General features: G+C 48.4%; 1 protein-coding gene across 1 annotated transcript in view; it reads right to left on the bottom strand.

Moving 5' to 3' along the window:
* Positions 1-17,847, bottom strand: part of RNF212B (ring finger protein 212B) — a 198,259-nt gene that overhangs the window by 73,770 nt on the left and 106,642 nt on the right. Inside the window, exon 9 of the mRNA XM_077469396.1 lies at positions 16,160-16,214. Within this exon, the coding sequence (XP_077325522.1) occupies positions 16,160-16,214 (55 nt within the window). The remainder of the gene's footprint in view (positions 1-16,159; positions 16,215-17,847) is intronic.

Consider the following 17,847-nt stretch of genomic DNA (forward strand, 5'->3'; position numbering starts at 1 on the left):
CTTGTAGCCTAGACAACCCCTCACTGAAGATGAATCCCCATTTTTGGGTGACCTGATTTTTGCTTTTGTAATTCAGCAAAGAGCCATGTAAAGAGCCATGCAGAGGCCCATGTACATGAACATGAACGCCTTCGTTTTTCTGAAAAAACAGCAGCCCTTTTTCAGCTTTTGGAAACTGTTACATACTCTCTTATTTTTGTAGCGGATGACATTTGGGATCAAATGTCACAGGCATTGTAAATTTAGTTTTTGCCTCAGGACCCTACAGTACTGAGGGTTAATTGTGTAGGTAAGCCTTAACACCAGTCTGGCCAGGCCATGATTGGTGTTTTGCCTGGTCATGTGAACGGTGAGGTGCACATGACAGGCTAGAACCAGGCCTGGTTGGATGTTTGGGTATGGCCTTCTCGGAGCCAATCAGCGGGAGTGCCGGGCCCGCTGAGGAGTCTGGGAGGGGGTACTTAAGTAGGTGTGGGTCACGTGTTCGGGGTTCCGGAGTTATTTGAGAGACCCGTGTGGTCTGTTCTGGTTACAGGACCGGGGTAGCCCCGTGAGGGGTCCCGGTCACGAGGTGTTTGTTATCTTGTAGCATGTTTCTGTCAGTGGCCCCTGATAGACCCAACTGGTCTGGGGTAGGGATCTGTCTGTTCCCGAGTCTCGGAACCTGCTGGTCCGAGGCGCTGTAACTGAGGGAGGATTCAAGTGTCCAAGTGTGCTCTTGGCTAGGAGGGGCACCACAGTTCCTACAAGTGACCAGGGAGGACTCTTCAGATGAGGGCTGGCAAGTGGCATTCTGAGAAGTGCCTGGTTACTGAGTTGGGAAGGACATTGACGAGTCCACACTTTTCCTGTACCTCAAAGGAAGCGGGAAATGTTCCAGGTACAGTTGGAAAAAGTTCTTGTTCATCTTCAGTTGATTGTTCAAGTTTTGAGTCAACGTGCTGACTGCCATGACCTCTGGCTAGAGGTCTGTTCAGCCTTGAAGTACCCAGCTGCGAGTGGCTACTCTCTGGGTGGAAGTAGAGACTTTGTTAAACCTGCAGTTCAAGGTACCTGAGTTCTTCACCCGTACCCTCTGTTCCCAAAGAGACTTTGTTTTGTGAAAGTTCTACCAAAATAAAACCTTTTGAAAGGACTTTATCTGTGTCAGTGTACAAGTCGTTGGGTATCAACACTGGGAACCCCTAGATGCGGAGGAGCAGGCCAGGTGAAGGTAATTGGTAAGCCCATTCAGTCAAGGCTGCCCTGCAATGGGTTATGGCCGCTACATTTTATTCTATAGATTTTCTATTCCCCTACTGCTAATAGACGAGAACTATCAAGTTCTCCCTGTCTTTCCCAACATTAGTTAGGGTAACTTTGTGTTGTTTTCCTCTTCAATGTCATTGAAGGGAGAGTCCATTTTGGACCTTTCAACATGCCTTCAGGAAGCACAGAGGATCTTGGCATGTGTTACCAAGCTTTTTTTTTTTTTTGCCAATTGATAGGTACCTCCATCAATGCTCTACCGTTAACCAAGAGGAGCCGTCTTAGTTAAATAGAGCCTAATCGAAACAGCATGAGACCTAGAACACAAAGGTCTAGAGAACTGTTCCCTTCCAATCTTTCTGAGGTATCATAAGTATCACAAATTTATTGTACAGTTAGCAGTAAAGTACATAGGATGTTGAATTCCTCTACGGAGCAGCCACTCATGCATATTTTATAACACTTTCATTTTCTATTTTTCTTACGTTAACGTTTTGACAAGTTATTCCCTTTAAGTACACATACAAAATCCAATGTCCATATCACATCACTAAGTATTTGTTACATAATCTAGAAGATGCCTCTTATCTGTCTGTGCTCCAAAGGAACCAAAACATGAGAGCTGATTTACCTAACTGTTTGTAGACAGGTGCAGACTACTTTCTCCACTGCAGGTTGCACTCTTCCTCTATGGTTACCTGGGTCACTGGGGAAGCATTCAATTGAATGCTGCCACCTCATGTGACTCTGGCAGCCATCTTGTGTTAGACAGAGCCCTGGCTGTCAGATTTGGGAGGCATTTGCTAGTTGGCAGAGCAGGGACAGGTAGCCCGCCTGGTAGGGATAGAACTAGTGTCAGGGAAAGGTTCCTGACCAGGAGGAAAAACATAGGGCTCGCAAGCCTGTTTGGGTGCAAGAGCCCGCATCAACCGCTACCTGCGCATGCTCGTCCAAAGGGACCAAGTGGGTGGGTGACAATGCCTGCAAAGTGATCCACCTGATCCATTTGTTGAATCACCGTAAGATCCTAAGCTTTCTCCTCTCGCTTGACATTTACAAAACATTTGACTCCTTTTTCCTGGGATTATCACCACTATGTTTTGAGAAGACTGGGCTTTGACGATTCATTTTTGGAATGGATTATGGACCTCTACTCCTCCCTGTTGGCTATATTGCAATAATTAAATGGACACCTTTCCAACCCCTTCCCCCTTTTTAGAGGCATCAGACAGGGGTGCCCTCTATCCTTGGCTCATTTTCATTTTTGCACCCTGTCCGTCTGTGTCCCCACCTTTTTCCTGCTTCTTCTACAGAACAGAATTGTATTATTAATTCAGTGTGCACTCCACACTGGAGCCAGCCCCTACTATGCCCGCCCCCTTTTGCTATTTAGGTGGATAGCATGGGTGGGGGCTAACTATGGTTTTTGGTTCTTGGGAAGCAGGAGGATATCTGGATAAGTGGCTTGCAATAGACACTGGTATATTGCATAGTGCTTTAATCACTCACAGGGAACTTTTTGTACACCAACTTCTATTCATTGTAAGATCTTGATTGTTGGTATCAAACTCACTCATCCATGTCTTTATGGACCTTGATTTGTGCACTGGTGCGCAGTCATGTTGGAACAGGAAGGGGCCATCCCAAAACCATTCCCACAAAGTTGGGAGCATGAAATTGTCCAAAATGTATTGGTTATGCTGATACCTTAATGCCCTGTACGCACGGTCGGAAATTCCGTCAGAAAATGTCCGACCGGATTATGTTGTTGGAAAATTCGATCGTGTGTGGGCTCTATCAGACTTTTTCTGTTGGAAATTCCACCAGAAAAAGTTTGAGAGCTGGATCTAAAATTTTCCAACAACAAAATCCGATTGGACTTTTTCCGATCGTTTGTAGAGAATTCTGACGGACAAAGTGCCACGCATACTCAAATTAAATTACGAGACCAAATCTATTGGCTACTAGCCTCTACGTAGTCCCGTCATACGCAACAAACGTCACCTCGTTCCGAACGATCGGATTTTCCGACAACTTTGTCTGACCGTGTGTATGCAACCCATGTTTCAGCCAAAATCCGTCTGAAAAAATCAGACAGATTTTGTGGTCGGAATGTCCGACAGTGTGTAAAAGGCATAAGAATTCCCTTCACTGGAACTAAGGGACCAAGCCCAGCCCTTGAAGGCTGCTAGTCTGTTTTCTGGAACTTTAAAAAATATAGTGGATGGAAGATTGGCAACCTGAATATTTCTGCAGCCCAAGCAAATCCCTGGAGAGGTTGGATGGGTGGCCCAATACGTTTGGCAGTATAGTGTGGATGAGCGAGTTTGGGGTGGAGGAACTTGACTGGCCTGCACAGAGTCCTCACCTCAACTCAATAGAACACCTTTGGGATGAATTAGAGAGGAGACTGCGAGCCAGGCCTTCTCGTCAACATTAGTCCCTGACCTCAAAAATCTGCTTCCCATAGACCAGCATAAGCATCATAGAAAATGTAGTTCCAAAACATTTGAGGTGCCAAGGTTCACCATCACTGCCATACAGAGCCAGGACAAGGTCACCCAGTGCCCAGGGCAAAGATGCCAAGCCGCGCCCCCTTTCCCTTAGGGCAGTGTTTCTCAAATCCAGTCCTCAGGCCCCCCCAACAGGTCATGTTTTCAGGATTTCCCTCAGATGAAACAGCTGTGGTAATTGCTAAGGCAGTGAAACTGATCAAATCACCTATGAAAAATAATGGAAAACCTGAAAACATGACCTGTTAGGGGGGCCTGAGGACTGGATTTGAGAAACACTGCCTTAGGGTTAGGGTCAGGGTGCCCCCTACCCCTGCAATAAACCATTGCGCCAGGGACAGCCGCCCCTTCTGCCCACCCCTTGTCCCAGCCCTGCTGCCATAGACACACTCTTGAACCTTGTGGACAGCCTTCCCAGATAAGTTGTAGCTGTTATAGCTGCAAAGGGTGGGCCACTCAATATTGAACACTACAAACTAGAACGCCATTAAAGTTCATGTAAAAGGAGGTGTCCCAATACTTTTGACAATATAGTGTAGCTCAGGCTATACTTCTGGATTTAACAGGAAAGCTGCAACTGTCATACACTAAAGCCATACTATCATTTGTTTGTCCTTCTACTCCCCTTGCCAGTCACAGAATGTTTTAATTACTATGAACACATTCAGAGATTACAAAGCACTCTGTGAATTGGAAAGGGGAGAAATAAACAATATTGTGGCTTATGTGCATCAGAGCGTGCATCAGTCAGAGTTGCTCTTCACTGAATGCAAATATTACAGTAACCACAAATTTAAAGTTACATACACCTCTTAACACTTATGTTAACACTGCAGATTTGAAAAAGTCCTGGAGTTCTACTTTAATAACTATAACAATATTGGGTGTGACCACTAGATGGTGCAAAAGGGAAGCAGTATTTAGCTGTAACATGAATTGTGAAGGGATGGAGACTGCAAACTATTTTCAATTTTGCAGACTGTAATTTTTTTCATTAGGATTTTACAGAAGTGAAAGATACATCCATCTAATCTGGAGAATGCACAACACTGTACAGTGGTACAACATATGTGGGGGGGTCCATAAACAGTCACATGAACAGTGCAAAAAAATTTGCAAAAATAGCATAAGCGATCTTCCAAAGAGTGATGAATTCTTCACACAACACCGTGAGTGTCCCAAGCATCTCTCCCCGTCAGTATTGAACTCACCAAAGGTAGTTGCTTCACACTCGCGTGTTTGGCAGCAGAGCAGTTACCCATAAAGGGTTAACTCCTCAGATTGCCAATCTCCACTTGGTGCAATCAGGTGTAACACACTCTCATAAAGGGAAGATAAAGAAAAACTCCACTAGTGCAATAACGTCAAAACCTATGATCCATTTATTGTATAAAATCTTCAAATATTGCACTTAGGCCGCGTACACACGCGGGGACTGTTCGCCCAACTTTGTCCGTCAAACAGTTTCAGCAAACAGTCCGCTCAAAATTAGCATGGACGGACTTGCCCACACACGACGAACGAACAGTTTGCTGAAACCGTGCGCGATGACGTGAACGGCACGTACGACGGGACGGAAAATACAACGTCCTATACACTGCATTATAACTTTCGGCGTGTAAATCCTTTCTGAGTATGCGCGGAACTTAGTTTGACGAACAAGCCTACACACGAGGGGACTGTTCGCTGAAACAAAGTTTCAGCGGACAGTTTTACGGAATTTCCGAAAAACCTTGTTCAGCGGACTGTTCGCTGAAACTGTCCGCTGAAAGCCCACACACGAGCTGACTGTCCGCCGAAACACTGTTCAGCGGACAAAGTTGGGCGAACAGTCCCCGCGTGTGTACGCGGCCTTACAATGTTCACATGTAAAACATGCATTGGAAAAAATGTCACCCAGAACGCAAAGGCAGCAGCTGAACAATAAACAGCAGGCAATATCTCACCACGCTGGAAATACAGACAGAGTGTCTCTCGTGATGTCTAATGCCCCGTACACGAGATCGGACTATCTGGCGGTTTTTTTCCCCAAAAGTCCGGCAGACTTAGAAAGAAGTTTTGACTCAAAATTGTCCGCTGGACTCGGCAGTCGAGCGGACAATCCGGCCGTCTGTGTGCTAGTCCGCCGGACTTTTGAAATGAACGGACTTGCCTCTACCCATTCACCTGGTGAAAAAAGTGTAAATAAAACACAACACAAGGTGTTAAAATAATTCATTGCACAGCTCCGGTGGTCTTCCGCCTTGGGGGGTCTTCTCACCCATCTTCTGCTAGCTCTTTTACTAGCGGAGGAGCACAGCTTTCTTCTTCTTCGTCGCCACTCGGGGGTCTTCTTCCGACTTCAGGGGTCTTGTCCCCCTCTTTGGACCTTCTTGCCGGGCCTCCGCTTTCTTCTCCCAGCTCTTTTACTAGCGGTGGGCCAGTCTTCTGTTGCCGCCGCCTCTTCTTCTGACTTCAGGGGTCTTGTCCCCCTCTTCGGTTCTTCTTGCCAGGCCTCCGCTTTCTTCTTCCAGCTCTTTTACTAGCGGTGGCCCGGTCTTCTGTCGCTGCTGTCGCCGCCTTCTCTTCTTCTTCCTTGAGATGATGACTCAACGCTCTCTCTGTCCGCAATGACAGGGGCACGTTGTGTGGCGACTTATATAGGGACAATGGGTCACCGGGTGATGTCCCCGCCCCTTATGATGTCACAGTCCTGGAGGATGCTGGGACTGTGACATCATAAGGGGCGGGGTCATCATGTGACATCACCCGGTGACCCTGCCCATTGTCCCTATATAAGTCCCCCGAAGTCGGAAGAAGAGGCGGCAGCGACAGAAGACTGGGCCACCATTAGTAAAAGAGCTGGGAGAAGAAAGCGGAGGCCCGGCAAGAAGACCCGAAGAGGGGGACAAGATCCCCGAAGAGGGAGACAAGACCCCCGAAGTCGGAGGAAGACCCCGGGCGGCGGCGGTGACGAAGAAGAAGAAAGCCAGGCTCCTTCGCTAGTAAAAGAGCTAGCAGAAGATAGCGGAGAAGTCCGGCGAGAAGACCCCCCAAGATGGAAGACCACCGGAGCTTTGCTATAAATTATTTTAAAACCTTGTGTTGTGTTTTATTTACACTTTTTTCACCAGGTGAATGGGTAGGGGTACATTGCACTCCATACTCATTCACATAGGGTGGGGGGCCGGTATCTGGGGGCCCCCTTATTAAAGGGGGCTCCCGGATTCCTATAAGCCCCCCACCAGCAGACCCCAACAACCAACGGCCAGGGTTGTCGGGAAGAGGCCCTTGTCCTCATTAACATGGGGACAAGGTGCTTTGGGGTGGGGGGGGCTGCAGGGCCCCCCTTCCTCAAAGCACCCCCCCATGTTGAGGGCATGCAGCCTGGTATGGCTCGGTGGGGCGCTCGCTCGTCCCCACCCCCTTTCCTGACCGACCGGGCTGTGTGCTTGGATAAGGGTCTGATATGGACCTGGGGGGGCCCCCACGCCATTTTTTTGGCGTAGGGCTTCCCCTTTAAGTCCATACCAGGTGACGGGACCAGCAAGGTGTCAATCTCGCCGATGGAGGCGGCGACATTGACCTCCTGCGTTAGTCCCGTTTATCTGGCGCCATGTTCAAAATGAACAGACTTTCCTCATTGTGTGGGCAAGTCCGTTCATTTCAAAAGTCCAGCCATAGTCCGGCGGTTTGTCCGCCACACCTAGTCCGCCGGAAAAGTACAGTCGTGTGTGGGCAGATCCGCTCGTTCGAAAAGTCCGGCGCACCTCCGCTTCAAAGCCTGGAGGTTTGTCCACCGGATAGTCCGATCATGTGTACGTGGCATAAGAATTCCTACTGGTTGCAGTACAGCCACGTCCCAAAGCGTTTTGTCATCACAACTTCGTACTGGTATTGGCTGTACAGCACAGCAACCTTTCTGATATGCTGAGAGGGATGCAAATGATTACCACTTACACGCCCCTCTCCTAACACATGTACGCATATCGTACTGCCCCAAATAGCACAGGAAGGGAAGCACTCATGACACCATAGCTCAAAATAAAAGTAAAAATAATTGTGATGGTCCACAGACGGAACCCATGTCCTAACATAAAATCAAAGCATGTGGAGATATCACCACGATACCAATGAACAATCACATAAAATGAGAGAAAAAATTATAAATAAATCTGGACGTAAGATGAAAATCTGAAAAAAAAAAACGAAAATTATTGATTGATAAAACAATTTAAATCAAGTTCAATATTCAACCCATTGTGCCTTTAAAGTATTTAATAAAAAAAATCCATTTAGTTTCTCTCTTATTATTTAAAGAGGAAGTAAACCCTGATGGGTTTACTTCCTCTTTGATTCCCTGCAAAGGTAAAGCATAATGGACTACTATGCATTGCATAGTAGCCCATTATGTGTCACTTACCTGACACAGGAGCCAGTGAAGTCACCGCTGTCCCCTTGTGTACGGAGCCTCCATCTTCTCGGTGGGTCTCGCTGCTCCGGCGCTGTCATTCAAATAAGCCGCGATGACATCACTCCCGCGCATGCACACGGGAGCCGCCACTCGCGGCATATCGCCGTTGACAGCGGCGCCTGTGTTTTGGCAAATATCTCCTAAACCATGTAGGTTTAGGAGATATTTCTTGGACCTACAGGTAAGCCTTAATCTAGGCTTACCTGTAGGTCAAAGTGGTTTGTAAGCAGAGAGTTAAAGGTTGAGAAGGGCTGACAGGGACTGGATGACAAGGAATTAAGAAGAGAGACAAAGTAGGCTTGTTTGGCAGAATGGAGGCAGGAATTGTATTTTAGAAGAGCGGCTTTATATAGGGTGAAGTCTTGCATGCATTTGGTTTTACGCCACAGTCGTTCAAGAGCATGGCAATGTCTCTTGAGATTTCTAGTGTTGTCAGTTTGCCAGGGTTTTAATGGTCGGGGCCTGATTCTGCGTGTGGTTAGAGGAGCAAGTGCACCTAGTGATGATGAGAGTGAACTGTTGTAGACAGAGGTGGCCAGGTCAGGACAGGACAGGGGAGAGATTATGTCATATAGGTGGTCAGTAGCAGAATAGAGAAGAGAAGGGTTAAAGTGGCGAAGGTTTCTACAAGTAATTGTTTGTTGCTTGGAGGGATAGGTAATTGGAGGCAAGGATACAGTGAAAGTAATGAGGTTGTGATCAGAGAGGAAAGGGGGTGTTGGTGAGGTTGCCAGGGTTGCAAAGATGGGAGAATACAAGGTCAAGGGTATTACTACTGGAGTGAGTGGAAGTATGTGTCCATTGGGTTAGGTCAAAAGATGAGGCTAAGTAGAGAGGTTTAGCTGTAGTTGGGCTGTTAACATTGACAGGAATGTTGAAGTCACCAAGAATGATAGTGGGTATTTCAGAGGAGAGAAAGTAGGGTAGCCAGGCAGCAAAGTCATCAAGAAAGCGCAATACCGTTCCAGGAGGCCGATAAATTGCAATCCTCAGAGATATGGGAGAAAACAGGCGAATACAGTGCATCTCAAAAGAAGAGAGGGATAGAGAAGGAGGGACAGGAAGGACTTGGAAGGTGCTTTGTGGGAATCAGGGCCAATCCTAGAGTCACAGACACCTGGGTGCAGAAATATTTCTGGCGCCCCCACATGGACGTGGTCATCTTACCAACCCCTCCCCTTTACAAATGTTACTATGGCAACGACTCAAACACAGAGATGCTTCCCTAAGAAGTCTTCATTAACCTAGGATCCTCCCATGATCTTTTAACAATAAAGAAAACACAGGAAGAGCGTACGCTAATGAGACCTGGAGGGGGGTCTCTCTGATGCACACAGAGAGGGCTTCTGTTAGAGAGTCTGTTAGAAAGAGCCCCCAGACATAGTACAGGAGATGGTCAGAGACTGTAGACATGATACAAGAGACGGTCAGAGACTGCAGACATAATACAGGAGATGGCCAGAGACTGCAGACATGTTGCAGGAGATGGTCAGAGACTGCAGACATACTACAGGAGATGGTCAGAGACTGCAGACATAATACAAGAGATGGTCAGAGATGGCAGACATAATACAGGAGATGGTTAGAGACTGCAGGCGTGTTACAAGAGATGGTCAGAGACTGCAGTTCCTATGGACGTTAGTAGATAATGGCCGATCGGCCCTCTCACCTGACCCAGCGATACAGCAACAACGGTTCCTCTTATCAGGAGTCTGCTCACTCTGAATTTCTCGTGGCAACTCCGCTGGGTAGAGCCCAGATCTGTATTCTGGCAATGACTCCATTCCTTTCTCCGCCAGGTATGGCGCTAGGCTATGTGGCTTTCCCTCTGGTGGCACAGAGCAGAGGGGTTCTCCCTCTGATGGTGTTTCCCCAGCACTGTCCTCTCCCTCTGGAGTCTTGGGTGTACTTCCCTGAAAGCTTTCCCGGGCTCCTGGATCTCTCTCCCTCCCATTCAGCTGAGCATGCTGTGTGAACTGCAGTTTCCGTGTTACAAGTGGGCTGCCAGTCCTCGGGACTACATGTCCCAAAATCCTCTTTGCTCCTTTTTTTTTCTTCCCTGGCCGATATGAAGGCGGGGGAAGAAACATAGTGCGCCGCTCACTAGTACAGCAGGAGAAGGAGAGGGAGAGGGGAAATGAGAGCCTGCGGCTGCAGTGGCGTCACTAGGGTTGACGTCACCCCTTCAACAACTATAGTCACCCCTCAGTACAGACCCCCCTCCACTAAGTATAGACCCCCCTCCATCAGTGCAGACCCCCACTAAGTTTAAACCCCATATCAGTATAGACCCCCCAGAACAAAACACCCCCCTCTATCAGTACAGACCCCCTCAGGACAAACCACCCCCCTCTATTAGTACAGAACCACCCCCCTCCATTAGTACAGACCCCCCCAGAACAAAACACCCCCTACATTAGTACAGACCCCCCCAGAACAAACCACCCCCCTACATTAGTACAGACCCCCATCAGAACAAACCACCCCCTCCATTAGTACAGACCCCCCTCAGGACAAACCACCCCCCTCCATTAGTACAGACCCCTCAAAACAAACCACCCCCCTCCGTTAGTACAGACCCCCAAAACAAACCACCCCCCTCCATTAGTGCAGACCCCCCGGACAAACCACCCCCCTCCATTAGTGCGGACCCCCCGGACAAACCACCCCCTCCATTAGTACAGACCCCCCAGGACAAACCACCCCCCCTCCATTAGTATAGACCCCCCCCAGGACAAACCACCCCCCACATTAGTATAGACCCCCCAGGACAAACCCCCCTCCTACATTAGTATAGAGCCCCCATGACAAACCACCCCCTCCATTAGTATAGACCCCCCAGGACAAACCACCCACCCCTCCATTAGTATAGACCCCCAGGACAACCCCCCCCCTCCATTAGTATAGACCCCCCAGGACAAACCCCCTCTCCATTAGTATAGACCCCCCCAGGACAAACCCCCCTCTACATTAGTATAGACCCCCCCAGGACAAACCCCCCCTTCCATTAGTATAGACCCCCAGGACAAACCACCCCCCTACATTAGTATAGACCCCCCAGGACAAACCACCCCTCTCCATTAGTATAGACTCCCCCAGGACAAAACACCCCCTACATTAGTATAGACCCCCCAAGACAAACCACCCCCCTTCATTAGTATAGACCCCCAGGACAAACCACCCCCCCATTAGTATAGACCCCCCAGGACAAATTACCCCTCTCCATTAGTATAGACCCCCAGGGCAAACCACCTCCCATCCATTAGTATAGACCCCCCAGGACAAACCACCCCCCCTCCATTAGTATAGACCCCCAGGACAACCCCCCCCCCTCCATTAGTATAGACCCCCTAGGACAAATCACCCCCGTCCATTAGTATAGAACCCTCAGGACAACCACCCTCCATTAGTATAGACCCCCAGGACAAACCACCCCCCTACATTAGTATAGACCCCCCAGGACAAACCACCCCCCTCCATTAGTATAGACCCCCCAGGACAAACCACCCCCCTCCATTAGTATAGACACCCCAGGATAAACCCCCCTCTCCATTAGTATAGACCCCCCCAGGACAAACCCCCCTCTCCATTAGTATAGACTCCCCAGGACAAAACCCCTTCCATTAGTATAGACCCCGGGACAAACTACCCCCCCTCCATTAGTATAGACCCCGGGACAAACTACCCTCCCTCCATTAGTATAGACCCCCCAGGACAAACCACCCCCTCCATTAGTATAGACCCCCCAGGACAAATCCCCCCTCCATTAGTATAGACCACCCAGGACAAATCACGCCCCTCCATTAGTATAGACCCCCCAGGACCACCCCCCCTCCATTAGTATAGACCCCCGGAACAAACCACCCCTCCTCCATTAGTATAGACCCCCCCAGGACAAACCACCCACCTACATTAGTATAGACCCCCAGGACAAACCACCCCCCCCACATTAGTATAGACCCCCAGGATAAACCACCCCCCTCCATTAGTACAGACCCCCCAGGACAAACCCCCCTCTCCATTAGTATAGACCCACCAGGACAAACCACCCCCTTCCATTAGTATAGACCCCCTAGGACAAATCACCCCCGTCCATTAGTATAGAACCCACAGGACAACCACCCTCCATTAGTATAGACCCCCAGGACAAACCACCCCCCTACATTAGTATAGACCCCCCAGGACAAACCACCCCCCTCCATTAGTATAGACCCCCCAGGACAAACCACCCCCCTCCATTAGTATAGACCCCCCAGGATAAACCCCCCTCTCCATTAGTATAGACCCCCCAGGACAAACCCCCCTCTCCATTAGTATAGACTCCCCAGGACAAAACCCCTTCCATTAGTATAGACCCCGGGACAAACTACCCCCCCTCCATTAGTATAGACCCCGGGACAAACTACCCTCCCTCCATTAGTATAGACCCCCAGGACAAACCACCCCCTCCATTAGTATAGACCCCCCAGGACAAATCCCCCCTCCATTAGTATAGACCACCCAGGACAAATCACGCCCCTCCATTAGTATAGACCCCCCCAGGACCACCCCCCCTCCATTAGTATAGACCCCCGGAACAAACCACCCCTCCTCCATTAGTATAGACCCCCCCAGGACAAACCACCCACCTACATTAGTATAGACCCCCAGGACAAACCACCCCCCCACATTAGTATAGACCCCCAGGATAAACCACCCCCCTCCATTAGTATAGACCCCCCCAGGACAAACTCCCCTCTCCATTAGTATAGACCCCCCCAGGACAAACTCCCCTCTCCATTACTATAGACCCCTGACAAACCACCCCCCCCCTCCATTAGTATAGACCCCCCAGGACAAACCCCCCTCGATTAGTATAGACCCCTGACAAACCACACCCCCTCCATTAGTATAGACCCCCCAGGACAAATCACCCCCCCTCCATTAGTATAGACTCCCCCATGACAAACCACCCCTCCTCCATTAGTATAGACCCCCAGGACAAATAACCCCCCTCCATTAGTATAGACCCCCCCAGGACAAACCCCCCTCCATTAGTATAGACCCCGGGACAAACCACCCCCCCTCCATTAGTAAAGACACCCAGGACAAACCACCCCCCTACATTAGTATAGATCCCTCAAGACAAACCACCCCTCCTCCATTAGTATAGACCCCCCCAGGACAACCCCCCTCTCCATTAGTATAGACCCCTGGGACAAACCACCCCCCTCCATTAGTATAGACCCCCGGGACAAACCACCCCTCCTCCATTAGTATAGACCCCCCAGGACAAACCCCCTCTCCATTAGTATGGACCCCCCCAGGACAAACCCCCCTCCATTAGTATAGACCCCTGACAAACCACCCCCCTCCATTAGTATAGACCCACCCAGGACAAATCACCTCCCCTCCATTAGTATAGACTCCCCCATGACGAACCACCCCCCCCCCTCTATTAGTATAGACCCCCCAGGACAAATAACCCCCTCTCCATTAGTATAGACCCCCCAGGACAAACCTCCTTCCATTAGTATAGACTCCGGGACAAACCACCCCCCCTCCATTAGTATAGACCCCCAGGACAAACCACCCCCCTACATTAGTATAGACCCCCAAGACAAACCACCCCTCCTCCATTAGTATAGACCCCCCAGGACAACCCCTATCTCCATTAGTATAGACCCCGGAACAAACCCCCCCCCCATTAGTATAGACCCCGGGACAAACCACCCGACCTCCATTAGTATAGACCCCCCCAGGACAAACCTCCTCTCCATTAGTATGGACCCCCCAGGACAAACCTCCCTCTCCATTAGTAAAGACCCCTGACAAACCACCCCCCATTAGTATAGACCCCCCAGGACAAATCACCCCCCCTCCATTAGTATGGACTCCCCCAGGACAAACCACCCCCCCTCCATTAGTATAGACCCACCAGGACAAACCACCCCCCTACATTAGTATAGACCCCCAAGACAAACCACCGCCTCCATTAGTATAGACCCCCCAGGACAAACTCCCCTCCATTAGTATAAACCAGCCAGGACAAATCACCCTCCTCCATTAGTATAGACCCCCCAGGACAAACCCCCCTCCATTAGTGTAGACCCCCCCAGGACAAATCATCCCTCCCTACATTAGTATAGACCCCCCAGGACAAACCAGCCCACATTAGTATAGACCCCCCCAGGACAAACCACCCCCCCTCCATTAGTATAGACCCCCCCAGGACAAACCACCCCCCTACATTAGTATAGACCCCCCCCAGGACAAACCACCCCCACCCCTCCATTAATCTAATTAAAAAACACCCGGGCGGCAGCTGGAGAGGAGAGGACCGCATGCAGCCGAGCCGCCCAGGTGGAGAACATAGCGCGTCAGGCTTTGGTAGCAGGCGGGAGTTACACACAGGAGGAGGAGTGTGTACACACACGTCGGGTACGGACTCCCCCCAGTGACGTCACTGCGCGGCTGGTCTCTCTGCACACAGACACAGCCGCTCCGATCTCTGTTCTCCTCCTCTGACAGGAGGAGGGAGGGGGGATGGGCTTTGGCAAGAAACAAAGCGTCGGCGGCCGCGGTGACCGGCGGAGAGAGCCGCCTACGGACAAAGAGAGGAGGAGGAGTGAAGGGAGCTCTCTGGGTCTTCAGCGCCCCCACCTCTGTGGCGCCCGGGTGCACTGCACCCCGTGCACCCTGCCTAGGAACGGCCCTGGTGGGAATAGAAGGAAGCCAACTCTACCTCCTTTCTGTCTGTTGGGTCTAGGGGAGTGAGTCCAATGGGGATCACCATGGGAGAGGGCATCCCTGCAAATTAAGGGAATTCCTTGGGGACCCCCAGGTCACCAAAATTAGTGTCGCCATTGGAAGATTTCCCCTTTATTACTTTTCTGGGACAACCCAAAATTTGTAATTTTCTTTACTTTCACTTTAGTGATAGTGGTAAGCAGGACAAATGGAGAGGGTGAATATTCCTAACAGGGGTAATCTTTTCAAAATTGCATTGTTCATTAAAATAATACCTGGTGATTTGCTATTAAGGTCCTTCTACAGACACTTCCAGGTATTGGGTGACAACTATTTTTCAGTTGTGCCATTGCGTTGTCATCTTATCACAAGTGTCCCTTTTATAGACTTTAAGCAGCTGTGTTCAACACACATTGCAATGGCATGGTCCATCAGTGAACCAGCCCAAAGCAATGATGTACAGCTGAAGCCTGGGGAACTACATGTAGAAAGGAAGTAGGCTGAAGGTGATCAACAGTACTGAGAAGCAAATAAAGAATGAAAAAAAATGATAAAAAAATAAAATTGTATTGGATAAAATAAATGGCAATTGTTTATGATACATAGTGCTCTAGAAAACTATTGTAAATGCCCAGTTACAATACTATTAATAATATTTCAAATTTTGCACTCAATACACTATGCTTTTTCCTTTAACTTTTTTTTAAGTTTCAAAATACTGGTCTTTGTGTGTCACATATCTTAGTTACAAATGAACACTATATTTCCAAAAAAATTTGGGACACCTGCCTTTACACGCACATGTACTTTAACGGCATCCCAGTCTTAGTCCATAAGATTATATACTGAGTTGGCCCACCCTTTGCAGGTTTAGGAGAACCTGATAGAACACCTTTGGGATGAATTAGAGTGGAGACTAGAGTAGAGTGGAGCTAGGCCTGCTCGTCCAACAGCAGTGCCTGACCTCACGAATGCGCTTCTGGAAGAATGGTCAAATATTCCCATAAACACACTCCTAAACCTTGTGAACAGCCTTCCCAGAAGAGTTGAAGCTGTTATAGCTGCAAAGGGTGGGCAATATTGAACCCTATGGACTAAGACTAGGATGGCATTAAAGTTCATGTGTGTATAAAGGCAGGCATCCCACTTTTTGTAATATAGTATATGTAAAACCACAAGCATGTGCCTGACTTGTGTATTCTATTGGCATACTTACACTGCTTCCTGAATGGGATCGAACAAATGCAACTGACTCCAGAGATGATGATCGACTGAAATAGAAAATAGGTGGACAGATGTAATCATGCATTTAAAAATTATAGTTACATGATACGTGTATAATTTCATTCAACCTTTCAAGATAACTGACAAGTGTATGTTTTTTTATTTGAATTGGAATACATATCGAAATATTTGTTTCTTAAAAATGTAGCTAAGAGTGCAAAGGATATTTAGTTAAGTTAGTCTAAAATTCTTCTATAAGAGCTGGATCATTTGACCCAATGACCAGGGCCGTCTTTAATAATGATTGGACCCTGGGCAAACGTTTTCTTTCCCCCCCCCCAATACAATTTTGCTCTCCCCCTGCTCTGAGACATACAATAAATAGCAGCTAGACTTAAAATCGGTTTACTGTGTCGGATCAGGCAGCGATTGCAATTGGTTGCCAGAGGTTACAGTGGATCATTACCCATTACTAACTGGTTGCTAGAGGTTACAGCACACATTACGGCTCGCTGATTAGTTGCTAGATGTTACACTACATGATTTCTGCTTGTTTTTTGGTTGCTAGAGATTACTGTACAGTAATACTGCTCACTGCAGGGGGCATGATATCCACCTGAATGCTGCCTTTATTTACATATCAATGCCTTTGGATGAAGCTATTTACATATGAATGCTGCTATTTACATAGGAATGCTGGGTATTTACATGTAAACACAGGTCTGCAGGTGAGTCATCTGTACACAACAATAGGGCAGAGCTGGGCACCATTAGTAGCAGCACTTCACACTGAGATATCAGGACATAGCAAGGGACTAAAACTTCAAGGGACAAGGGAATTTAAACTGGGATAGTTGGCAAGTATGAGGCAGCTGCTTTGGGCCCCAAAACAATGACAGGGCCCAGGGCAGCTGCCCCCTTTTGCCCTACTTTAAAGACGGCCCTGCCAATGACAACCACTGTTTTATGGTCTTTTCATATTTGGGCATATTTCTTTACTTTAATTCTGTGAGCCAGGTGCAGCTGACTTAAAGGCCATTACATGATGAAAATGCATACATATAAACAATATACTGTAAATACATTTGTTGTACATCACTTCTGGATAATAATCCACACACACACACATGTAAAATATTGAGGCACTGGAACAAGCCTGTAAATATCTGATACCTGACACCTGATATGCATTTATATTATCTAAATCATTGACTCATTATTTAAACGAGGATATGAATGACAATGCCAAAGCCTATATATTTACATAACAAGACAGAAATGCCAGCTTTTATATTTTTCTCTTCCCATGTTCCATTTTTTAACCAGTTCCATACCAGGCCATAGTAACATGATGCCGGCAGGAACACTCTCCCATGCCGAGAGGACGTCATATGACATCCTCCCATTCTCGCTGCTCCTGCGGGCCCCCACGCTGCGATCAGGAACGAGGAGTGTCCCTCTGGACACAGCCCATCTCAGATCAGTGTAAAGAGCCAATAAAAATGTCTCTTTACTACGTGATTGGCTGTGTCCAATCACAGATGGTCACATGCATTGTCCTCATGCACTACGATCGTGCGCACCCCTAGGGGCATGCAGTGTGGCGATCGGGGCAGAATCTTGTCACCTTGACACAGCCCATCCTTGATTGCAGTAAAGAGCCAATAGAATTGGCTCTTT

Source organism: Lithobates pipiens, unplaced genomic scaffold, assembly GCF_037356315.1.
Source record: "Lithobates pipiens isolate NorthernLeopardFrog02 unplaced genomic scaffold, aLitPip1_a1.2 Scaffold_11, whole genome shotgun sequence".
NCBI classification, from domain to species: domain Eukaryota; kingdom Metazoa; phylum Chordata; class Amphibia; order Anura; family Ranidae; genus Lithobates; species Lithobates pipiens.